At 43.2% G+C, this 25270-nt stretch overlaps 3 protein-coding genes across 5 annotated transcripts in view; 1 reads left to right on the top strand and 2 right to left on the bottom strand.

Annotated features, from left to right (window-relative positions):
- Positions 1–16393, bottom strand: part of KCNJ5 (potassium inwardly rectifying channel subfamily J member 5) — a gene marked incomplete at its 3' end in the record, with an annotated part of 58365 nt that extends 41972 nt beyond the window's left edge. The window contains exons 1-2 of the mRNA XM_082330609.1: positions 16315–16393; positions 3719–3903 (exon numbers count right to left, since the gene is read on the bottom strand). The remainder of the gene's footprint in view (positions 1–3718; positions 3904–16314) is intronic.
- Positions 11123–12238, top strand: KCNJ1 (potassium inwardly rectifying channel subfamily J member 1; the record flags this gene model as incomplete). The annotated part of the gene is made up of 1 exon (XM_082330576.1): positions 11123–12238. The coding sequence occupies one exon, from the start codon at positions 11123–11125 to the stop codon at positions 12236–12238; it is 1116 nt and encodes a 371-aa protein (XP_082186702.1).
- Positions 16394–22535: 6142 nt separating the features above from the next.
- Positions 22536–25270, bottom strand: part of FLI1 (Fli-1 proto-oncogene, ETS transcription factor) — an 89029-nt gene continuing 86294 nt past the window's right edge. For all 3 annotated transcript variants that reach the window (XM_082330754.1, XM_082330755.1, XM_082330756.1), the window contains one exon: positions 22536–25104. In XM_082330754.1, the coding sequence (XP_082186880.1) occupies positions 24575–25104 (530 nt within the window). In that variant the 3' untranslated portion in view covers positions 22536–24574. The remainder of the gene's footprint in view (positions 25105–25270) is intronic.

The following is a 25270-nucleotide window of genomic DNA, read 5'->3' as shown; positions in this document are numbered from 1 at the left end:
GGATTTGATTTTTCAAATGTAGCATCTCAAGTCAGCCATAAACTCCGGAATTAGCATATCACATCTCAACACAGGAGAGATTTTAAAGTAGCATAAGGAGATGAAGTCCATGCCCAATGAATTTCAAATTACACTGAGGATGAACTCAGCCATATGCATGTCAAACTAAAATGGTGCAGGCTCTGAGTGCATAAAGCAGCAAAGTTATTAATGGCTTACACTTGCTATTAAGAATGCAAAGTAGCTATTTTGCACCCAGTTTGTTCATGTGTCTCTTCACATCAATGACCCATGTGATGGGTCAATAATTCACTCAGCACATACTGAAAGCCAAGAATGTCTTGCAAGTCAATTACACTTATAGAAATAATTAGTAACACAAAAGTAACTGAAGGATTGGAATAGAAAAAGCTCTGCTGGTGAAATACTGCATACCCCAGGGACAGCAGACTCCGTCCCTGTCTTTAGATTTGCAGCTGGTGTTCCTCAATACCTTCAAAGAGCACTGTGCATGCCCCTGAAAGCAGAAATTAGCCTTAAAAGGGGCAATTTTGAGTTTTAGTATTTCAGGGAATAATCGGGTACTCATGTAACTACAAGCTATTTGCTTCCTGCAGGAGATGTGAAAAAAAGTAGGATATTAGGCAAATAGCTGCCTACTGAGATTTGATCCTCAAGATTTGCTCCTGAAATATGTTTGTCTTTCATGGCATTCAGTTGTAATAAATCACAGGAACATTTTAACCAATCTACTAGGCACAAGCGGACTTTAATTCAGACGGACAAAACTTGCTTCATCAGACCTTGTATGAAAGAGCACCAAATGCCTTTAAGACCCCTGTCTTCAGCTGGAAATCTCTGAAGTCAGGCTTTTTCACAACCCATGTCTTGGGACCGCAAACCGACTTTAAAAGTGACGGCAGGGGCTGCAGGCTATGCTATACATCCCTACAAAAGGCACTGGAATGACAACGGCTGTTACCCATGTCACGATGCAGCAGCCAAGAAGAGCTGAGGGAAGGAAACTATTGAGGTGAGACTGTAATGGGACAAGATGTATCTAGACAGCTTGGTTGAACATCACAGAAATCAGGCTTCAGGAACCAGAGGTAGGACAAAATCTGTCAATCAAAGTCTGCAGTGCTGCCAACACTTGCGATCACGGCGCTATATGATGAAAAGAAATCTTCCAAACTACTGGTGTCAGATACTCTTATTGTTGAATCTCAACTGATTAAACACGCAACATCAGCCAGCAAGTGCCAATCCACCTTCCAGCTGGCATGTGACAGGCTTCCAGGCCCAGTGAGCAGAAAAAGCAGCACGGAAGATCAACAGGTAGCAGATGATGTGCTTCAATATAAGCTCAGCACGTCAGATGGACAGATACATAAAGGACCTTCTATAGGAGAGAGCCTATATTATCCAAAAGGGTAGAAGAACACATGCATCTGTTCAGGAATGCTTTCCCTTTTTAACAATTCTATGGTTTCATCATTGGTTTCTTTGCTTTTTAGATGTACAGTAAGAATTAAGAGGCTACATTCTCCCTCCCAGATGCTCCCATTCCCTATGTTAGCAGCTGTAGCCCACCTGACCGATTACAGCAATCAGGGTGGTTCTTTATACTTCTGAGGTAAAAAGCAAGTTCAAGAAAATTAAGTCCAAAATGCCTATTAATGGAGAACAAGTCTGGAACAAAACTCCTTTCAACACATCTGCTGGAAAACTCCTGAATGACAGACAGGACACAGTCAGAGGAACCTAACACAGGCTCATGTAGGAAATGGTCTGTTAATATCCCTGTCTAAGAGAAACTATGACCCTCAGTACAGAAATTCAAGAAACAAGGACAACTGGATTGCAAAACAATGACAATTCAAAGCAACTAGCAGAGAGCCAGCGAACAGACAGAAAAGTAGCAAAAGAACTAATAGCAGAAAAGACCTCTATAAACTATATATGTGGGATTAACTTATGAGAGTACTAGTTATTATAGGAAGGGGGATGAGGGGTGCTAAGTAATAAGCAGTACAGAACATATGCTGCAATGTAGCACGCCTCTAATCTCTGGCAACTGAGACATGCAAAGACAGAAAACTACTTTACACACAGCTCAGTGATATAAACTACCCAAGGAGAGGGCTACACATGTACACACACTTTCATCTTGAGAGAAAGCCTTCCTCACTTTGTTCTTTGTTTACCTTAAGAAAGCACTAGAATAAAGTATGAAAGAACTGCCTTCTGCGTGGAAAAAAATAGCACTAAGTTGTATTTATAGCACACCATTGCTCCTGAAAGATCTCAAAATACTTTATAAGTGACAGCTGTGTTCAGGGTTCATTTCAGTTACTACTGAAGCAACATGATACTCTAACAGGGCAGGGCAGTCCAAAAGTTGCTTTGTAATAAAATAACACTCTACATCATGAAAAAAACATTATCAACATTAAAATAGCCTCACAGCGGCATGTAAAGTAGTGGAATTATTTCCTTTGCAGACAGGAAACATGCGTTAGAAAGCCATGGAAACAGTCAGACTACAGAGTCAGGACTACAGCTCAACAACTGCCTGTTTCCAGACCAATGAATCCAACTTTCTCCTCTTCGCATCCTTAACCATTTCAGGTGAAGCTCAGGCTACGGTTGCAGGATGCAGCTACCATCTATCGTGTCACCTGGTACAGCTCCAATTCTTTTCTCTCACAATCCTACTATCTGAGAAACACTCGGGGCTGGGGTTCCCAATGGGAACCTGGCAAAGCAGGGATTTGAATCGGGCTTATCAAGACCAACGTGATAGTCCTATCTACGCTGCTATGGTCGGCTTATTGGCAACAAACCAGCACAGCATAGTGGTTTTTTGCCAGTTTAGAAATCAAAGTACTTTGATAACCACAAAAGACTGGGATACTGAAATTACAGCCTGGCTGAAGCTAAGGACTGCAATAGTGCTTTTAACACTACGTGAAAATATTCCCAAACTGCTGACTAGGGTAACCACCCACTACGTTTACCCTGGTGCTATAAGCAGGTGAAAGATTGCAGCAGGGCAATGCTACAGCAGTGCGCGGTTCATACCATGACTTGCAAACATCTGGTCAGAGCACTGACAAGCTATGTACAGTCATAGAAGCACAGTGGCAGAATTGGAAGGAACTCTTCCTGCTGTGGTGTCATCCAGGTTAGGTGCTCGTTTGCCTTTCCCTCATCTCCCTCAGGATCACGCAGAGGGAGTATTACGGGCCTGACAAATAGTACATTAAATCCTATCTCTAAGGCTGACGGACTGCACAGTGTAGGACCACACAGCAGGGCTAGCAGGGCTGCTGTAGGCTGTTCTGAGTATTCTTTTACTGTGTCTCTCCTCTGGAGCTGGAATTGGCAATTCCCTGTGAACTACCGCAAGACGACTTTGTATCACGGCAACATATGCTTTCTTGCTTTTGTTCCTTGAGCACTGTGCGGAGTGCAGAGAGCAACTTCATGCTTTTCTTGTGCATTGAGTAAGCAAGAACCTTTTTCCAACCACATTGAAAGTTGTTGCAACAGTGCTAAATGTTTTCTGTCAGCAGTCTTCCCCACACCCAGAGCTGGGTCCTTTTTGGGGTGGTATGAAGCCACTATCGGTTTAAATTTACCAACGCTTTGGAAAGAAAAAGTGTATGTGAATGGAAGCTTTTATACGACAAGGTAATGCTGAGTACTGAGATACCTTGAGATAAGATGCCGAAGCAGGGTCAGAACCGTCACAGTATTCGAAGGTGGTTTTGCCTGGGGTAATGGCTGTCTTCTAGCTGTGGCGCTGACGCCCGGGTCAGCTGCCTCTCAGCCTTCTGGGCTCCTGCAGAAAGCCCTTTTGCCGCACCGTGCTGGTGACTGAGACTTGACATTGCCAACCTGTAGAAACAAATTGTGAGTTAATGATTCAACCTCTTAAATACTTCAGCAAAGAACAACAAAATGAGAGAACGTGAATTGGCTCACATGACTCTGTCCATTTTCCCTGTGACTTTTATGGTTGGTGTTTATGCAGTATTGCCTCCCCAGCCCACATCTTACTGCAATATATGGTTACAGATAGCTTCTGCTCTCAGTCATACAAGGTGAGAACTTATTACAGTCTGCCTTTCTCACACATTTAGAGTGCAATGCCTTTTTCTCGCAACAAAAAGACTGGACAAAACCTGCCTTCCCCCTCTAGAAAGTTTCAACAAAACCCAAAATGTTTTATTTTCAAGACTTCTCAGTAAATCAAAATTAATTCTCTTAAAGTAGAATTCAGAATCAGCATAACACTGTTGGCAAGTTAAATCCCCAATTTTTTTCTCTTGCAACCACAACACATCACAAGTCCACTGCAATAAGAATTTTGGGTTTTTTGACCAAAGGAAAAAAAACCCAAGAGATATAATTTGCTTGAGAAATGATTTCTCCCAGAGAGCCACTTCCTATTGAAAATCTTTCAGTAGAAACCTAATTGTCTGAAAATAGAAATAGTTCTGTTGGGAAATCCTGCTGTATAGTAAAGGCAGCTTAGCTCCCAGTTCTCTGTTCTCCGGAGGCAAGATGCCCAGCATGACTGCCTATCTCATGACGCACCCTGAAGCTGGAGTGCATCATCTGCTGCATGGGAATTCTCTGTCAGAGTAGGAGGTGCTATGGGAGACACAGTCTAGCTGTGGAATTAGTCTGGCACTGCAAAAATATCAAATAGTGATGTTTTCTTTAGTGCCTATGAAGTGATCATTGCTGGAGAGTGCTGGCAAATGTTTTTGTCTAGACAGAGCCGTTTTACAAGTGCCACGTTTCTAGTAAGTGGTAGGAAGGGAGTGACTGTGGCCAGGGCTGGCCTCTTGCCTCCGTGGCACATAGGGCAGGAAGAAACGCTACTTCTGTAAATTTACCAAAACCTGAACGGTGTTTGCTTATGTGAGACATGTCATTTGCTCTCCAGTCAGCTGAAGTCTTTAGACTCTCTCCCCCAGTAAATGCAGTCATGGATTAATTTTGCATGCAGCACTAATTACAATATTATTAATTGCTAACAATGACAGTAGTGGCTTTATTGCTGTAAATCCTTTATTTATACACCTGAAGTAAGTATTTTAACCTTTGAGGACCCCAAACACTCGTCAGCTTTCTGAAAACATGATTTGCTTGAGTCTCCACTGCTGCAGTGCCTGTTCTTTCATTTATTCATTTGCCTGTGTTCACCTGAACGAATTATTTCTTCCAGTCAGCTTTGTGAGGGGAAACTGCAGTCTGTCTTTTCAAACCACGTATACGTGGCATAGTGCGAGCAACAGTCCTGGATGCAATTAGCTACTGTTTGTTATCACCGAAACCTTACTAGCAGTGTGATTCCAAGGTGCACTCAAGTAACACTAGGGCTGCACAGTAGCAGACCACATCAGGTAGCAAACTCTAGAAAACATACAAAGCATAATGAGAAGGAAGATCCAATTTTCAGGCAGAGATTCAGAAACCCCCTGCTATAGGCTGGCAAGGTACTACCACAGTCTTCCTGAAGCGACTTAGTCCCTTAAGTAACCAACAGCTCCTGTAGAGTCCATACATCCCATACACGTTTCCTTCCCTTAAAAATCAGGACATGGGGGATGCAAGGGAGGGGACAGCACTCCTTGTTGTGTCACTGCCAGGGTGACTGGAACAATCCTGGTTCACCCGGTTTAAAAGAGAGAAGGATGAACCCTCCCTCCCCTCTAACTGCAGAGGAAAGTTAGGCACTGAAGAGGAGTTCTTCATTAGGTACTCACATAAAGCTGGCTCGATCATACCTGTGTGCTTCCAGTAATCTGAGATGAAAGATATCTGTTCTAAAGATATTTCATATCATAAGTTAATGTACAGCCCACAGGTGGGCAGGTACCACTTTGCCTCTCCTGCTGAAAAATGGCCATCATTGCAATGGAAAAGGGCAGCTCTTTAACATCTTATAGTAATTCTACTTAGCAGGAGAGAGGGCAAGGCAGGGGATAAGATCCTTTGCTGTATCCACTAGAAATTCCAGTTGGACTTTGGGTTGGCAAAATGCAGTCACTTGGCCTGGAGCTGTGACAAGACTCCCAGATTAGCATGCTGAGCTGGATTGAAGGATCATATTTCCCACATGGAACCGGCATTTCAGTCAACACTTTGGAGGCATAGCCACAGCGTTCAATGCTCCAATCTGCTATTGGGAATAAATACTTAATGACGACATTGACAGGTCCAAGAAGAAAGCTGCCTGTGTCAGCTTGCCAGTACCAGCAGGTCTGGTCCCTTTGCTAACGTGCCCATCAAAAAGATAAAGTGGGCATGGAGGATGGTGTAAATCAGATTCTTTTTAGACATACCCCTAGGGCTAACTGGCTGCTTTAGGCAAGCTTATACTCCTGCTATACTTACAATTGATTCAATAGAGGGCCAGCTTTCTTTGGCAGTCCTTGATTCTGATATAATTTTGATATAAACAGCAAGACAGGGAGACAGGATGCTGCAGTTGTCATCCCATCACAACAGGCACATTCCTGCTCTACCCAGGGCAGCCAGTGAAGGGCAAACGAGCTATACTCTCCAAAGGTCTCGGTAGTAAAGCAGCCAGCAGATAATACACCATGAGACTAAGTGTTACAGTTTGCTTTTCTAATAAAAAAGGATTTTATAAGGGATTAGGAATTGGATATTTCACATACTTTGTTCAAAGAAAGTTCAACAAAGAAAAACACAGAAAGGACTGAAGGAAGATCTGAGGTTTGAAAAGGCCTGAACAGGACTGAAAAAAATAATCCTTTAACTCTGTATCCCCCTTTCTTCTACCTAAGCTTCTTAGAACTTCATCTGAATCCTTAACAAAGATGTATTTCTAACAAAAGCTGCCGGTTCAGTGGGCTGCTTTTCGGTTACGCTGTCTCCCCCTAATGATTCGGTTCTACCAACTTTGCTCATACATCCATTGCTGCGAGGGAAGAAATACATGTGAAGCCACGGATATCAGAACTGCAGGGAAACAGCAAATGATGGAACTTTGTTCTTGTCAGGCCCCCATCAAACATTAAACACCTTCCCTTTCCTTCACTCACTGATCTCCTCAAGTGCTGCACGTGGCTGAGATTAAAGGCATTTCCCTGGATTAATGTGCTCCACACACAGCGTTGCACAAAGGACTTACCCAAAGAACAATTAAAGCGCCTGGTCATTACCCCCCCCATTCAAAATGTTTGAAAACAAAGCAACTGAGAGCAAGCAAGAGCAAAGAGGACCACTCAGTTACATTTCTGGGTGAGCAGAGGAACTCCAGCTGGTATGTAGCAATCAGGAACCCTGATGATTGTTGTTACCTACTTGCAGAGAAAGGAAAAGGTAGAAGTGCATCTGTTAAGAACTAACTTTCTGGGCATTTATCAAACATTCTGGGTAGAGGGACTGATAGATTTGTTAGGAAAGATCAGGAATTTGAGAGCAAAAATCTAAAAGTTTCTGCTTACTCTAGTGATCACTGAAACATGAGACTGAACAGGGAAGTGGAGGCTCCTTGTTTTCATGGCTAACCTTGACGTGTCATCTTTATTCATTGAGTAGTTTTATTAGCAAATGCCCCATTGTTTAAGATTACAAGCGGGGCAGCGCACCTTCTATAAACATATTATGCCTGGGGACAGCAGCAGCTTTGCTAACTCCTGCAACAAGGAATTTCACATGCCAGACAGACAGCAATGCTGTGTTTATTTGGGCCCAACAGGAAACATATCCTGGTAAATATTAGCTAAGATGTAGCCGGGTTACCTTCGCTGATTTAAACCGAAAGGACTTTAAGTGCTGCATTATATAACTCGCTTTACATAATCTCCCCTAGACAGTCTGTGATATACTTGCAGCATGCTTACACAGGAGAGAATTTTTCTCCTGGTGAAGCAAATCAACACACTTCAGTTGTGTGTGGGAGCAAGAAAGATTTGTTGGAGGGAGAATTCCTTTGTCATCCTGCCTGAAGGAGGGTGTAATTCTTCTGTCTCTTTGATCTGCTTGGGGGTAGCTTAAGCAGGGCTCGTAAAACAGCCTCTGAAGAGGGCATGTAAGATTTAAAGAGGCAGGAAAAGAATGGTAAGGTTGGGGATCTCTTTTCAAGGTTTCAGTCGATGGCCATGCTGAGTAGCTTGCTCTCATCTCTTCTGTGATTTGTATGTCAAGATCCGTGGTCAAATTCCCAAAGATTTCCAATGAAGGCTGAATCAGACCTACCAGAATTGTGACAGCAATTTATCACAGCCCCTAACATGAGAAGAGGGGTAGATTAAAAACCAGAATTCTTCTTCAGATTTCATCCCTTCACGTCTGCTCACTAGGATTAGCAGCAAGCCTGCTGTAGCTCACCTATGCCAAAGGCACACGCATGCAGCTTACGATGCGCAAGGTGCGGCATCCTGGCATTTTGCTCGCTGTTTCTATCCTAGTAATGACGGTCAGTGTTCACATTATTGCAGAAAAGGACAAAATGAATGCCAATGACAGCTGAAGCTGCACCTTTTTGCACAAGAAACAGTAGTGTTAAAAGTTAAAAACTGGAAAACTTCTTGGAATAGTGTGTTACACAGGAATATTTTAGTTTTGCTCAAACTATGCATTAACATGAACATATTAAAAGTGCGTCAGGAAAATAAAACTTGAGAATTGTTTAGAAAGTGATCTCATTCCCCTCTTCCTCGGATACAGGCTTAAAGTTTAACCGGTCAGCTACATTCGCAACCAATAAATTCAACAGCAAAAGTTTAAAACAGTGAAAAGCTACATTGCAACAAAAGTGACCTTCATTTTTTTCATCCAAATTTTAATGAGCAGAGGAGAAAGGTGATTTCAGACTAAGTACAGAAATAAGGCAACTGTATGAGACGTCAAAACAAATTCATTCTCAGGGCTGTTGATACAAACAGGAACATCAAATCACAGAATTTACCTCCGGCTTTAAAAACGTAATTAATTTGTACTTATACTCCATCACTGATAATTTAATATTTTCCTTTTGCTACCAATTATCATACCTAAAGGTTTTCTCTGGGCCCCGTAACTATATCGAATAGAAGGATTTCTGTTTTAGCCAACTAAACCATTAGGCAGCTTCTGTAAGTGAATCTAGATGCCTACACAGTAAAAGACAGACAGACAGACTTTGCCAAAGACCTGTTCCTTCCTTCATAAAACAACTGCAGTGACAAGACACGCAGACCCTCGGAGGGTGCGTATGCTTCCTTTACTGCCTGTTAGGAGTCAGCTGTACAACTGGCATAGGCAATTATCTACCATTTAAATGGCTGAAGTTAAATGAGACAAATTTCACACTTAATAAATCACATCAGTATATCTAATTCACTACATGCCTATGGATTATCCCCATTTTGGATATATGAAATTACAGCTTAAGGGAGCTAAACAACTCTTGCCACAGATATTTAAGCATGTTATTACCCCCTGAAATCAAGCAAAATTTGGGCAGTCCATTTGACAGCAACTTGAGCCCAAACATTTTGCTCCTAGACAAAAAGGAAGCCTGGGTGGGACAGCGATACGGTGCAGGGTTTCAGGTAAGTGTTGTAGCACCTTTAGCTTGCATCTAAAAAAAAAAATAATCATTCCTAAGGGTTGTTTTAGTGTCACCCTCTATTGGGAAGGGTAATGCAGCAGTAAAGTAAGAGTAGCGAACTATTACAAAGCCCCCAGCATCTCCTGATCCGAGATGCACTCTCCAAGTCCAGATCCTTCTTAAAAAAACCATCATCCATAGCAGCTGCAGGTCCCCAGAACATTCAGGTCTCTGTGCGGCTGGGGACACCGTGTCCGTAGAGACACGGTAAACTCAGAACAACCTTTGTGTGAGTCCCCAGTGAGAATATTTTCCCCTCAAGTTGTTAATTTATTTCAGTTGTTTTTCAGCTGAAGCTTTTTGCCCCCAAGAAATATAATTACAGTACACAGTTAAATTCGGCTACATAAGATTTTTGTTTAACAAAGGCTAAATAACACAAGGGTACACTTTCAGGGTGGGTTAGCACTGTGCACTAATCAAACACATCCTCTCTGGCAAGGAAGCACATTTTATGCTTGAAGGGTGATTGACTCTGAAATCAATTATTTCTTCTAAGAACACTCCTAAGTTTTGGGTCAAAATCAGACCCTAGATCTGCCTGAACATAGCAGGCAATCTCTAACTCTACAGCGGATCCACCTCTCCCCATGCCTGCATGTCTGAATAACTCCAACTGGGAATTTTTCAAATGTAGATTGATCCAAATTCCAGTCTGAACACATCTGCAGTATTTTCTCCATCAATGACTTGCATTCCCTGGGTCTCTTGTTAACATGGCCAGTCAAAGGACAAAATTAACAGGGACGCAGAGCTAAAACTTTCCTTTAAGAACAGATTTCAGATTCTGATTCTTTAGTCTTAACATTACCTTTGCGGTGAGTAAACATCCAATTCTCCTGCTGCTGAAATTTAATCTTTTCTTTTATTCTCACCTGAAAGTCCTGTTTGAGATGCTTTTGAGATTCCAGAGTTTGAAATTCACAACCTCAAGCCCAATCTATGCTAAAAATAACTGCATATCTGGCTTAATTATGCCTTCTGCATCTACTCTTTCTTCCTAAATTTGCTGTCCACGTCACATCCAGGGTCTCCTAATGCCAGCGTACACACGCATTTGCACAGACAGGCCCTACTTCACCTTCTAAAAGGCAGAAAGACCTCTTCAAAACCCAGCCACTCCCCACCAGTTTTCCCAGCATACGTGCACGATGAAGTTACCAGCTTCTCTATGCCTCCACTTATTCAACTAAGCAGAGGACAATATTAACAGTTGACTGATTCAAAGTCTACTGAGCAAGGCAAAATGATTATTTTTTGCTGGAATGCTCCTTAGGCAAGAATCTGTTAGTTTCCTCATATACTTACTGGAACTTTTCCCCACCAGCTGAGGGAAAATATGTAAATTATATAACTTTTTCCTAAACAAGCGTCTTGAGACTTTGTCAGAATTACTTCTCGCCTGCAGGTATAAACGAAACCTGCATTACCCATAATGTTTATTATTTCTTACTCTCCAGAACACTATCAGCAGAGGGAATGTTCAACTACCTCCGGAAACGCTTTACCAGCCACATCAGAGAACGTAGCCGGCGACGGGCAAGGCTTGTCTCTAAAGATGGAAGGTGTAACATAGAGTTTGGCAATGTAGAACAGTCAAGGTTTGTCTTTTTGATCGATATATGGACAACTATCCTGGATCTCAGATGGAGATACAAAATGACTATCTTCATTTCAGCATTCTTAGGCAGCTGGTTTCTGTTCGGTCTCCTCTGGTATGTTGTGGCATACATACACAAAGATCTTCCAGAATTCAATCCTTCCATAAATCACACCCCCTGTGTTGAGAATATCAACGGCCTGACTTCAGCTTTCCTATTCTCCTTGGAGACCCAGGTAACCATCGGTTATGGCTTCAGATGTGTCACAGAACAATGTGCCACTGCTATTTTCCTGCTCATCTTCCAGTCTATCTTGGGGGTAATCATCAATTCTTTTATGTGTGGTGCCATCTTGGCCAAGATATCAAGGTCCAAAAACCGGGCTAAGACCATCACCTTCAGCAAGAACGCTGTCATCAGCAAACGTGGTGGGAAGCTCTGCCTCCTTATTCGGGTGGCAAACCTCAGGAAGAGTCTGCTGATTGGGAGCCACATCTATGGAAAGCTTCTGAAGACCACCATCACCCCAGAAGGTGAAACAATCATTTTGGACCAGGTCAACATAGAATTTGTAGTTGATGCTGGCAATGAGAATCTCTTCTTCATTTCTCCATTAACTATTTATCATATCATAGATAAGAACAGCCCGTTCTTCCACATGGCAGCAGAAACCATTCTGCAGCAAGATTTTGAATTGGTGGTGTTTTTAGATGGCACTGTTGAAGCCACTAGCGCTACCTGCCAAGTGAGGACATCCTACATCCCAGAAGAGGTGCTCTGGGGTTATCGCTTTGCTCCCATTGTGTCCAAGACCAAAGAAGGGAAATACAGAGTAGACTTCCAGAACTTCAGCAAGACAGTGGCTGTGGAGACTCCCCACTGTGCCTTTTGTCTCTACAATGAGAAAGAAGCTAAAGCCAAAGAGAAGAAAGGTTATGACAATCCTGGTTTTGTCTTGTCAGAAGGTAGTGAAACCAGTGACACAAAAATGTAGTTCCAGATATTCATGGGACTGTATCTTTTTTCATAGTGAATTCAATCTTGAGAGGATTAATAACTTAGTAAAACAAAAAAGAAACACAGGTTTGTTTTTACTCTAAAACAGCATTTATCTTCTCAAAAGCCTCAAATCAAAGAGGAACAGAATACCAGTGATCCCAGAACACTATTTAACTACACTATATATATATTTCATAGAATTTATATTTTTATACCTATGGGACATTTTATGAAGCTGCTATGTTGGAATGTCCAACTCACTTAAGTTCCCAGAGGCATGCAAGTCTGTTTAAAAGCCTGAAAAAATGGAGAGAAACTTTAGGACATGTTAAAAGATACACAGCTGTTGGAACAAGAACATGAAAAGGGGAGACAGCAGGCAAAGCTAAAGAAACCTAAGGGACTTAGGAGCCAAAACCTCAAAAAAAATGTGTGTTTCTGGTTGCCAAAGTCCTCTGCGAAAGCAGACTCTCTGGCTCCGGAACACTTGAGCACTTTTGAACACTTTGAAACAATTGCTTCTTTCTTTGAGGCTGGTACATCTACAGAAATGGAGCATTAAGGGATGGTACATGGAAGCTAGAAAAGACAAAGCTTGGGCCATCCTGCTGCATCTAGAACTCTGTAAAATACAACTTCTCTCCTGTGAAAGCCTTTCATTCCTTTTAGGGAAAAATAGCCAAATGGAAATGAAAAGTGAAAAAACAAGAAGCAGAGACCCACTATGGGGCAAGAGGAATTTTGCCACTTATTCCTAACTGTCTCAACCCTTCAGATATTCTGCTCTCCACTTCCCCAGGAGTTGGCTGACTGTGAAATTAGGAAACATCTGAAGGCAACTGTCCAGAAAGAAGGTGAGCCTCAGTGGGGAGATGATGAACACATTGATTGCTTCACACCTGGCAGAGAAGCAATCCACCGGGAGAAGAGAAGAAATTCCCAGCTCTAGATGTATCCTTCAAAAAAATCCACAATGCAAACACAGATTATCTTTTTCTTTGATGCGCGAAGGTCTTGTTAAAACAAAAACACAGCGTAGGAGCCTCCCACCGACAGTGGGCTTCAGATTTAGTTCCAAACCGTTCATCTCACCACAGCAAAATGTGCATCCCTACAGGAAACAAGTTCTGCTCAGTGGTAGCTAAGTAGTGGTGAACATTTTCCGGGTATGATTTTTGACATTTAAGTTTCAAATGCAACAAGAAGCATCACTAACTTTTGGTGAATTTCCACTTCCTCACAGCTTTTTTTCCCCCCCAACTAGTTCTTTTGCTGAGAGTTCAAGTGGCAGACCAAAGAGGTTTATTGGGAACTCATCCCAGTGATGTAATTCAGCTCATCTATTTTCAACATTGTGGTAAAATGGAAGCATCTTTTTAAAAGCTGCTGGACTGAGCGGTTTTAAAAGAAGGGGACAATTAAGCAGGTCAAGTGATGACAAGACAAAGTTATTTTGCAAGTGAACATAATGCGAGCATGGAAATCAAACTCTGGGAACCACGAGTGTTCAGGTCTCAGTCCCAGTGTAGTATCAACTCCTTTGTTGGTTCAGAACAAATCACTTCAGTATGTATCTCAGATTTGACATCTGTAACATGGGACATAAAGTACTTAAACTGTACAAAGAACAATGTTATGAACAATTATGTCACTAAAGCACTTTAAAAGCCAATTCTCAACTGTCTCAATCTTTCCTCTTTTCAATACACCACCGTTACACCCTTCTTCACTTCTAGGTGGAAAGGTCACAGGAAGTTCTGTTCTCATTGCACATCAGAATTACTAAAAATGGCTGCACTATGGCTAGTACTATAGAATGCTACAACCGCCAGCCGAAACATTCAAGGTAATTCACTGATAGGGCCCAATATTTTAAGTGTACTGTTTTTGCAACCATGCGAAATAACAAAGTGAACTGTAAAAATATTTTTACGCTCCCAATCACCACAGCATCTGAACCCCTCCAACCATTAGTGCATCTCAGATTGTCTGCTTGGAAGGACAGCTGTTTTATCCTCCACTCTGAATGGCACACCAAAGCACAAACAGCGAGTCATTAGCGGCCAGCCACAGAACTCTGGGAGGGAGCAGGGAGGTGAAATGAAGTCTCAGGAGTCCCAGGCTTGTCTAAACCAAAAGGCTACTGTGCTGCTCGGTCCTCCCATAGTTGCTGCTACATTTCCTTTCTAGGCTTCCTGTACAGTTCTCCTGTGTGTAACTTCCCTAGAAAGCAGTACTGTCAGCGTTCAAGGCTTACAAGTTATACCTCTTATTCCTGGGAGAAGAGATGCACCAAGATGCTTTTAACAGAAGTAGAAAGATAGTCTTTGCTGTACAAAAAAAGCAAGTCAACAGGAAATCCATTTTAAAGGTCAAACCCAACTATGCAATAAGGAGACAGGAAAGATTCCTATTTTCTTCAAGTAAAGCTGGTTTGGGATGTTATTGCTAGGGGGAAAAACATAATCAAATACTACTCCAATGCCTGTCCAAGAGGTGGTATACATCCTCCAAAGTTTAAAGGGTCCCTAAACAATGCGCTTTCAGGCATTGGAAAGCCATCTCAAAATCCTAAACCTCTAAATTCTTCATAACACAGCATTTTAACCTTTTGCCCTATGCCCCTACAGCACAAGTGCAAAGAGGCGTTATTCCATGTCTAGAAGTATTAAGTGCTACCACAACTCAAATAGAAGATCCTTGATCTCACTGCAAGGATGATTACCTGTTGTTCGCTCTGTTCTGACAGTTACACCTGCCTCAAAAGCTAGCTATGCTGCCTATGGTAAGGGAAGGGCGATTGCATTCTTTTGCATGTTTTGGTATTAGAGAGGGGGGACTGGCTACTGCATGAAGAGAGAAGGTGTGAGAGGGACATACCCGAAGTCAACAGGGCCATGGCTGAGCTCTCAAGCTCACTCAGAGGGGGATCATACTGGGACCTAAATGGGAATCTCGGACTGAAACCCTCCTCCCATGAGCCTCCTGCTGATTGTCACTTCAGGAAACGCCTGCCAGCCCCCGCCTGCCAGCGGTGCACCAAGCCAAGATAGAGCACTGTAGTCAGAGCCCAGCAGCAGGAGAACAATGAGTGGAATTTCCTCTTTCTGTCCAGAGAGGGCTGTTTGTCACCAGAGAGATAAAGGCCCAGGGGAGGGAAAAAGGGTTATCGGGAGACATGCTGCACACAGTGCCACTCAGGACAGACTCCATAGGAAATCTATTTTGGGGGCTGTCAACCCTGCTGCCATTAAAAGAAAGTTCAGTTAAGAGGGTGAAAATAAATTTAATCTTGCTGAGCAGAAGTGGCTGGAGGGAACCACAGACCCGATACTGGAAAACAAAGACTGGTTTCTTTACCCGTGGCACTGTTTCATTTTTACATCTCCACAGCACTCAAGCCTTATGGCTCTCTTCTCCCGCCCTGTCCATCCAGCCTGCAGGCTGCCCACCATGTCGCAGCAACAATTAGTCCTTTCCACAAAGTGGAACATGCCACGGAGGCCAACAGCCTAGTCAATACAAAGCAAAGGACCGAAGAGAAAGCCCTGCTCTTCAGGAGAAGAAATCAGACTATGTACTTATTGCTGGATTAAGGCCTAAAGGATTTAGCTGTGAAAGTGTTAGCCAAGCAGCTAGGCTTGGGAATAATGTGTCTGCACTAAACTTAATTTATCTTCTCATTTCACAAACAACATGTTTCTTCTACTGTATTTATTTTAAACATTCATTCAAGCTGTGCATAATATTTCAATCATTTTGAAATAGATTTACCCTCCTGCTGGCAAACGAATAAGGCACCCTGCTGACTGCTGGAGAAAGGGCCATTAATTAAAATAACTGCTTTTAGCAAACTGACATGTGCTAGTTAGCTGTCTCCACACACTCTTTGGTAGTAACTGGTGAAAAGAGACCCCTAAATAATAGTAAAAAAACAAACCCTGGCAAACTGTTTAGATACTCATACCGACTTGCGTTGTTGGAACGTGGCAGACCACTGCTAACTAGCTCACAGCAACTGTCTGGATAACTTCTGCATGTACACGCTTCCTTGTAAACTCAACTACTCACCCATAAACAAGTCAGCAGTGTGCAAAGCCCCGACACGAGCGAGAGCAGCTGAGGTGTCATATCCTCCTTTCTCTCCCCAGGCAGCAAACTGATGTGGTTAGACTCACGCGAATTCAGCTGGGAAGAGCCTTTATTTCCCCTTCCCTTTTATTTTGCCCCCTTCAATTCACCCCGCCTTGAACTGTCATGGTGCTGGCCCAATTCCTGTTCCCCACACAAGCGGGGAGAAACCACAGCACAACTCAAGGAATGCGAGCAGAGCCCCTGCTGCGGCAGGGACGGGGGAAGCTGAGCAAGTTCCTAAACCTCTGGTGAATCTGTGCCTACACAGCTTCAGGCTGCAGCCTGGGGAACCTCTGTGACACCACCGTCACTGGCCCTAAATCACATTATAACCCTGTGACGATGTCACTGGAACAAGAGTGAGGAAGGCTGAAGCCCTCTCTCCACGGCTGCTAGAATACACAATATGTTTCCTGAGGCCAAGTTGACATTCCTGTGGTGGAAGCATCTGCCTGGGGAAGCTTACGACTTGAACAAACTCACTGCTGCGCAAGACAGACATAAATTGTCCCTGCTCCAGGGACAAGCAAGGGGAGGCTGGAAATGAGACACTCTCACTTCGCATCTTAATTTGTGGGCTGCTAGCCAAATTTAATGACAAAATGACAGCATTGAAGCCCTGGCTCTCCTGGGTGACCGCATCCCAAGCAAGCTCTGCAGAGACAAAGTTAGGGCAGTATTCTGTTACGACAACCCGCCACAGAGGCAGGCTAGGGTGCAGGAGACCCCGCAAGGGTGCCGTCAGAGGGATCCCAGCCATTCCCTAAGTGTCTTCTGTCTTGCTGCCGCTGGATGGCAGCCCCTACCTCCAGATCAACTGCACAGCCAGCTCCCATTCCCGCACCGGCAGCAAGCCTGAACTTCACATTGGCAGGGCAGCAAACTTAGCAGTGCGAACTATGGCAATCTTGAAAGCGCCAAGCAAGAATTTATTGGGACTGTTCCTTATTTTATTACACAAAGTTTAATGCATTTAGTGACTTAGTTTTGGCATGAGCTCTGCTAGCTGGATATATTTAGCCACTTCACAGAAGTGTTGGGAGACTTAATTCACTGCAATGAATTCAGAGGTGATGTGTAAGTGGAGGGTTGGGGGCTGTAAACATCACATCTGCAGTGGCATCTAAAGCACCCTTAACAGAGTCTGCAGTAGGTGGGGTGGGTTAGTAACAGCAAGGCTGGGTCTGGGGAGACCTATATTCCATATGCAACTCTGTTCTGTAACTTCAAGCAAGTCACTGCTCTCTGCTTTGAGCCTCAGTTTCCCCAGCTGTTAAAAAAAAAAGCAACAACACAGGCCACCTCAGGAAAGCTTTGAGTTCTAGCTCTATGTTAGTTTTGCAACAGTGCCCAGAAGTGTGTTCAGCTGAAGCCCCCCTCTGATTTGGAAGCGTTCCTGGTACATTACGGAGCCTACAGAAACTCATGCAAAGGATTCACTGCCACCGTAGCAGTGTTTGTAAAACCATTATATCACTTGACAGTATCTAGAAGTCCAAATTACGTCTCTTTGTGCTCCTGTGCCAGGAGCTCTGCAAACACCACCAAAGGATCCTTAGCCCATTAACCCCTACAGGGCTACTCCTCCAAAATACTACGAGGGCAGAGCCACAGCCCGGAGCCTTGCGAGGTTTCCACACACGCCCAACCCCAGGCAGACTCAGCCCTGCCGGCACCACCGCTGCCCTTGACCAGTGCCTCCAGCACACACACGCACCGCTTCAGGCCCCTGAGACCTGGTGCACCACTGCAAATTCACCCCACCCCACATCCCCCCCCACCCCACCCCAGGAGAAGGAGCCCCACACTGCTCCCCAAATTCCCCCCCAGCAAGGTCAGGGCTGCTGATACCCCTGTGTCTGCAGAGCTGGCAGCCATGGTGGCTGGGAAGTTTAGACTACTGCTGCTGCTGCTGTTCAGCTCCATATCAGCCCTGAGCTTCAAGAACTGGAGCTTTAAGAAAAGTTTCAAACCCTTCACAGTAACGTACACCCTAAACAGACCCCCCCCTTATTTGTTTTAACTTAACACTATGGTATATTAGCCCTACAGGTCTTGAGGGTGACAGAAAAACCTAAGGGTGGGGAGGTTCAGGGTATTACAGGTATCATCTGCCAACACTCACAGCACAACCTCCTCCACAGAGACACTTGGAAAACAGCCCTTGTGCTCCCCAGGGGCTGGAGGTGCCATTCATCCCCACGCTGACGTGCCAGCGGCAGCCAGTGCAGGCCTGTAGCAGAGGAGACTCCTTTGGCTTCTGCCTAGGGCTTTACAGCAGCAGGGAAGGTAAAGTAGATCCAGCATCGGACTTTACAGCTCCAGGAGACAGAAAGTTAATGAAAAGCCAAAGCAAATAACAAGTTTGCAGCAGTTCCTGGAAAGGAAGAAGCAAGCTTTTGTGTTGAAATAACTGTGCATCAAACTGCCAGAGTCCCTGGGTCATTCCTCCTCCTTCAGCAACTACAACTTAAAATAAGAAATACAGACCTTCATACTTTTCCATCTTCTCCTAGGTAAGGAGCAGCTAGGTCCCCTCCTCTGAGAAAACTTCCCCTGCCCCCAAAAAGCCTGCCTCTTTGTTTGCTGCAGCCATTTATACTGGTTGAAGTGGCTGCTCAGCTGCAAACACTCCTGGCCATCACTGACACACCTGCTTGCACGGTGCCCCATTAGGGGCAGCTCGTTCCCCACTGCGGAGGTGCAGAGTTGATGGGGGATATTGCTGTGGTGGCCTCAAAGCTGCTTTTCTTTCTCATCTTTGTTTTTGGGCGTTTAGTATCGGGGTCTGTTTGCTACTCTTGGAGCTCAAAGAGCTGAATTTTGCCAAGGATCTCTAACTCTCTTCCGATACGGGAGAAGAACCTGAGCTTTAAGTGCAGGGATCTCTACCTCTGTAGATGACAAAATCATAACACTCAAGCTACATTATGCATTACGTACATTCTTCGCATGACCTTAGTCAGAGGTCTCTTTAGTCAAAGGAACCCTTTTCTAATATGATAGAAAAGTCTGAGCTATATTTGCAATGAGTTCTGCTTTTACAGATGAAAATCATAATACATATGTTATGGTAGGTATTGTGCAAAAGTATACAAATAGGGTCTTTGAAGTGAATGTATAAACCCCAGCCCCCGATGTGCCTCTAGACTACCGCTCTAATTAACACCAAATGCAGCAACACTCAGTCCGATGTGGGAGAACCTACTTTGTCAGGAAGCGGGCTGAATTCTAACAAACTAATTTCACAGGGGTCATTAAAAATACTGTATCAGCACAGCAAAGCAGCCTGTAAAAAAATCTATTATTGTAATAGTATAATAAAGTGAAGCTGGCTCCTTTAGCCCAGAATTTGCAGATCTTCTGACAAGAGGGGTGGGAAACAGCAGCTGTGTTCATCAGTGCTTTTAATACAAAGCTTCAGGCATAGTCATTTACTATCACAGTGAGCAGTAAGAGTGCACATGAAATACTACCGGCTAAGTCCAGCTTCACATCAAATATTTGCACCAACAGGAGTTATGGCAAATTTCCCACATAGTTAACATCTCATTAGGACGGGAATACGCTTGTTGGGTGGTACTATGAGAAATACTTCCTTCTCTTTACTAAAGGGAAAGTCTTGGCATGGGGAAATCCCTCTGCCTTGCAATAGAATTAGGTGCATGTTAGAAATGCACAGTTGTTTGGAAATTCATCCTCGGGGTTGAAATACAATTCTTAGGTGTATAAAAGCAGTAAGCCACTCGTGTGTACAGAGGATGGGTTTTGGCATACGAGGATTATAGATAGGAGTAATCTCAGATGCTGGACACTAGAAGGATTTGGCGTCTCCTAACTTAGAGCATCTAACAAGTGTTTAAGCTGGGAGCTCCATCCTCTAGACTCTAAGCAGTGATTTAGTGGGGATAAAAAGCCTTCTTCAAAATATAGTTGAAAGCAGGTTCTAAACTTGGTGTCTGTAATGAAGCAGAAAGAATACCTTCTTGTTCTCCCTTTCTCTGATATGCAGACACCGAGGCAGGTGCATCTCAAACAGAAACAATCACAAAGGTCCCAGCTAAAGGAGCTGGAGCTCAGAGACTCTAAAGTCATCACCAATTCTACTTAATATACAATCTATTTATAGAAGGTGAAATGTAAAGCTAATTCTAGTTTGGCATATTTAAGCTAGATCCCATTCAGTGTTTGAACTTGGGGAGCAGGACAGAAATACTGGGTGAATACTAGATCACTAGAACTTAATAGCTAAATTACCACTGATTTCAATGGGAGCGGGGTTTCCTGGTGAGGTTTGAATTCTGAACTTCGATGCCGAGGAGATTTTCTGCTATCCCTGTTGACTCACAGCTCACAACCATGTGATCCCAACCATCTGTTTGGTAAACTTTCTGATTTAAGCCTGAAATACTTGAATTCCATCTGCCTTGTCCTCCTGGGAAAAGCAAAAAGTAGCATTAGTACTGTCAAATTCCTCGCTTATTTTCTCTCGGCGTGTCCCAGAAACTTTGGTTGGGATGGGAGATCCCCCTGTTATCAACCCTAGAGCTTCCAACATGGCAAAGTCAGGCTTGTATTGGGGGGTACAAATGGGCTACTCTGATCTGCATGTTCTATCTTGTTCTTTACCTGAGGAATGTAAACTATTAAGATCTTATGAAAATGCTAAAAGGTGGCTGGGAAGTGCCCCACCAGGCTGAGGCTGTCTGGCACACTGGTGTGAGATCTCTTTACTCCAAGGTCTCTTTATTCCATGGGAATGCAGCCCGCAGTGGGCGGCAAACTCTGTCTAAAGCTAAGTATTAGCAAATACTAGCAAAGATTAGTAACACCAAGTACCCTGAAGAGAAGGATGAAAAGAGGCTGAAAGGACCTGAGCTGTGGATGCTGCCTTCCGTCTCAATCTGGGCTCCTTTAAGATGTTACAAGTTGGACAGCCAGAAACGGATGCTTCTTAAATCGTTGGTTGTTTTCAAAAGCCTTTTTTTCACCAAGGATCCTGCTGGCCAAATTTTGCTATCAAAGACGTCTTTGCACTCTGATAACCTTCAGATTCTGCCTTTAGACGTTTTTGTGCAATCTCAGTCTTCAGATTTTCCTATTACTGGCAACTGGGCAGGTACACTGTATTAAAAGAAAATACTTGATATTTCTATTGATGATGCATAGCCAGAATGAATCTGGATTGCACTAAAATGAAAAACAATAGAGATAAGCAAAAAACCACTCACTCTTATGACTAAATTGAGCAACTGTGGTTGAATACACAAAGGAAACAGCTCTGTGGTGATTGAACACACTAACATTGCTCGTTTTCAGAGCCCAGGCTTGCTAATCAAGCAGCTGAAAGCTATTGTACTAGAAACCTAGCAACAAAAGGTTGTGTGTGGAGGAAGGAAATGGTGTACTTGTGCAGTTATGTATTTCTAAGGGTTTATCAAATCGGCAGAAAGATCAAGCTATCTCTTAGGACCACCGTGTGTCTGCAAAAATACAGGAAGTGCCTGTGCCTGACCTTTATACACAGTCAGAAGATTCCTTGGCAGTGCTTGTTTTTGCAGCCTCTTACTCCATCTCAGGAATGCTTTGGAGCACTGGCTTTCCCTGGGGTTTGGGGATAGGTGAGAAACATGAGCAGGCAGGCTGGTAATACATACAGCATTGCACATATACATTCTGTCAATGACTTCTTGAGTACCCTAAAGAGCAAACAGACGGAGATGTCTATTAGGTCAGTTATGGCTCTCGCAGGGAGGCTGCGTGTCCCGGCACTCGGCACGGCGCCGTGACCCCATCGCTGGGGCACCGGGCAGGGGTCTGCTCCCAGCTCTGCCACCGTCCTCGTGCGAGACACTTCACCTCCTCGAGCTTTGGCTGCTCTACCACTTTCTCTCTCTCTCTCTCTCTCCATGGACAAAAGATGGAGCCCAGGTTTCCGATTTAGAGACTTCAATAACTAAATTAGGTCTGATAAACACTGGCTCCAGAGACACAAATTTTCTGGAATAAGAGGTCAATATTGTTTCATAGTGATAAGGATTATGATTGCCACTACTATGGAGCTGCTTTGTTTTCCTTTTTAGCTAAGTTTAATTTGGAGGCAAAGTTCATGCTTTATCTGCAGGTATGAGAGGGGAGGGAGAGAGTGGGACAATAGAGAGAAGAAAACCACCATTTATTTTGTCACATTTTTTTACATCATCCTCTTCATACAACAGTTTCATTGTAACACTTAATACATTTTTTAAAAAAACAAGATTACTTGCAAAATTATATATATTTTAATATCCAAAAAGTACATTGCATATATATAGTAGCAAAAGCCCCATTTCCATGGGTAGTTTCCTCATACTTAAATTTTGCGATTATTGCAGTTATGTTACTTATAAACATCCCTAAAGCACTAAGACCTAAACTGATTAGCTCGATCTTATTTTTCCATTTTGTTAAATAATGGCATCAGTGCTTCTGTTTAAAGTTATGAGCAGACTATGATGTTCTGGTTTCAGGCTCTCATCCTGCAATCGGATGCACATGGACCAAATCTTGCACCCACACAGAGTCCCAGAGGTTATGTCTAGACTAGATATTTGTGATCCTGTTAATTGGTTGCCAGTTAATACAAGTTAGCTAATAGGTTGTACATGTAAGTCTCACCCCCCCCATAGACATCTGTTCTAAAACACAAATGCTTGTGGTTTACCCTTCTGTTTATGGCACCAAACCGCCATTTGCGGATCATCAAATTAACATGTGCAAAATTAGAGATGGCTGAGAATTTTTGAATGTTTAAAATTGAAATGAAAGCCCCTAGCGAAAGTTTTTGAAAAGATGTTATGAGAAGCATTCGATAATTTTCTCTATGAAGTGGTTAAGATCTTTCCAAAGTTCAAGATTTTGGTGAAAAATAATCACAAAATATTTAAACAGTTGCTTTAAAATGCTGGTGCATGTTTTCAATCAGCTTCAATGCAAACATGTTAGCTAAATGGAGTTAATTTGCAGACAACTATGACGGGCTAATACAAGGAAAAACTCTGCTCTAGACAAACCCAGGGAAATCTGGAAGGTTTCTGGCTACTTTGGGGGTCAATTATGGATCCAATTGCAGGACCAAGGCTGTCTCCAACAGATACATTAATTGTCTTATTTTTTAATTTTTTTAGCAAAAAGTACAAAGCTACAGCCCAAATGTACAGATTGAAAAGATGTACAAATTACATTAAAAAACCAAAAACAACCGACAAACAACTGAGCTGATAGTAAAAAACAAACCTGCATTTGTGACCGAGGTCAACTCGTTTCATTTAATCTTTCTTTTAAAACTGTGAGATATAAGGAAAAATAACTCTGTATAATTTATACACTAATTTGCCTTCTGGTTTGTTGACCACTTTGGATGACGGTCTGACAAACGCACAGCGTTCGCGAATCGGTAGCATTTAGCGATCCCTAAGACTCTGGCAGAGCTCAGGGGCCTGCTGTCATTTATTTTACTTCACTTTTGCTTTCAAGGAATGTCTGTGCTTGAAATTAGGTTACTTTTTGTTCTGGTTTCTGATGTTTCTGGAGTTAATACACAGTCTAATGAAGCTGTACACTCTAGAAAAGTTCCTTCAATGCCCTTCACTTCTTAAAATATACATGTACATATATATATATGAATATATATATATATATTTATTTTCCAGTTGGGTGAAAATCCTCATCTGTCTTAAAGCTAAGATTCCAGTTGCGGTCCCCTGCAGCCCAACGTCCTCCACTTAATGGTCAAATTGCCTACCCTCTCCACAGCGAGAAAAAAACCCTGCAGTCATCTTTTCCTACGACCCACAGTTGGATCTATGTCTTCTCAAAAGCCTTGGAATCCTTAAAAATTTCTCTCATCAAAAAGCTAGCAATCATTCCAGGTAATGGTGAACAATCTTCATAGTCAATTCCTACAGAGGACATAAGCGTTAAAAACCAAAGAAAATGCAGAGTACTGGCCCAAAGAAGCATCCATCTCTCAGTTCAAGACACAAGAGGCAAAGTTACAAAAGTAAAAGGTTTGATCCAGGTATAGCCAATATCCAGTTTTAATTCTTCCCCAGAAAGGCCACAATTATCCATTAAGGGCCCCCAAAAAACATAAAAATCCCAGAAGTAAAGAAAAAGTCCAACCAGACTGATAAAGGCCACTTGAAGATAAAAGCATCTAGTAATAGCTGCCCAAGTGTGGTGATACGTGGGCGTTGGGATGGCGAGGGACATTGGGGTTTGGATAAATGCTTCCTGCAGGGGAGGTCCAATAAGGTGAGGCTGCTCCAAAGAAACTGGATGATGTGACAGGCATAGAAGAAGGGTGCGGGGGTACAAAGTTCACCTTCTGCTGATGGGCATGGTAAGACGGCATGTAGGAGAGATCTGATGGATACTTGTACATTGACGACTCAGTGGGATGAGGCTGAAGAGCCTGGGCAATGCCATGAAAGTCAAATTTGTAGGCATACCTTTTGCCATGCACTTTGGTCATAATGTTCTTATCATAGTAGTATCGGAGGGCTCGGCTCAGCTTGTCATAATTCATGTTGGGCTTGCTTTTGCGTTCTCCCCAGCGCCGTGCCACTTCATCAGGGTCCGTCATCTTGAATTCCCCATTGGTCCCTTCCCACGTGATACAGCTGGCGTTGGAACTGTCCGACAGCAACTCGAGGAGGAACTGCCACAGTTGGATCTGCCCGCTCCCTGCGAGAAGCAAGCCAAAGAGGAAAGGAAATGACATTGTGTTTCCTGCTTAAAAGCAAAGACAAAGGCAGGAAACAGAAGGACTATCTCGATCTTTACTGGGAACTGCTCCTTCAAGCCTTAGAAAGTCTTATGGAGAAATGGATAAACTGTTCCCAGCAAACAA

This window comes from Platalea leucorodia, assembly GCF_965183815.1.
Source record: "Platalea leucorodia genome assembly, chromosome: 20".
Classification (NCBI taxonomy): Eukaryota; Metazoa; Chordata; class Aves; order Pelecaniformes; family Threskiornithidae; genus Platalea; species Platalea leucorodia.
The sequence above is the reverse complement of the archived record's forward strand: the minus strand, read 5'-3'. Positions and strand labels throughout refer to the sequence as shown.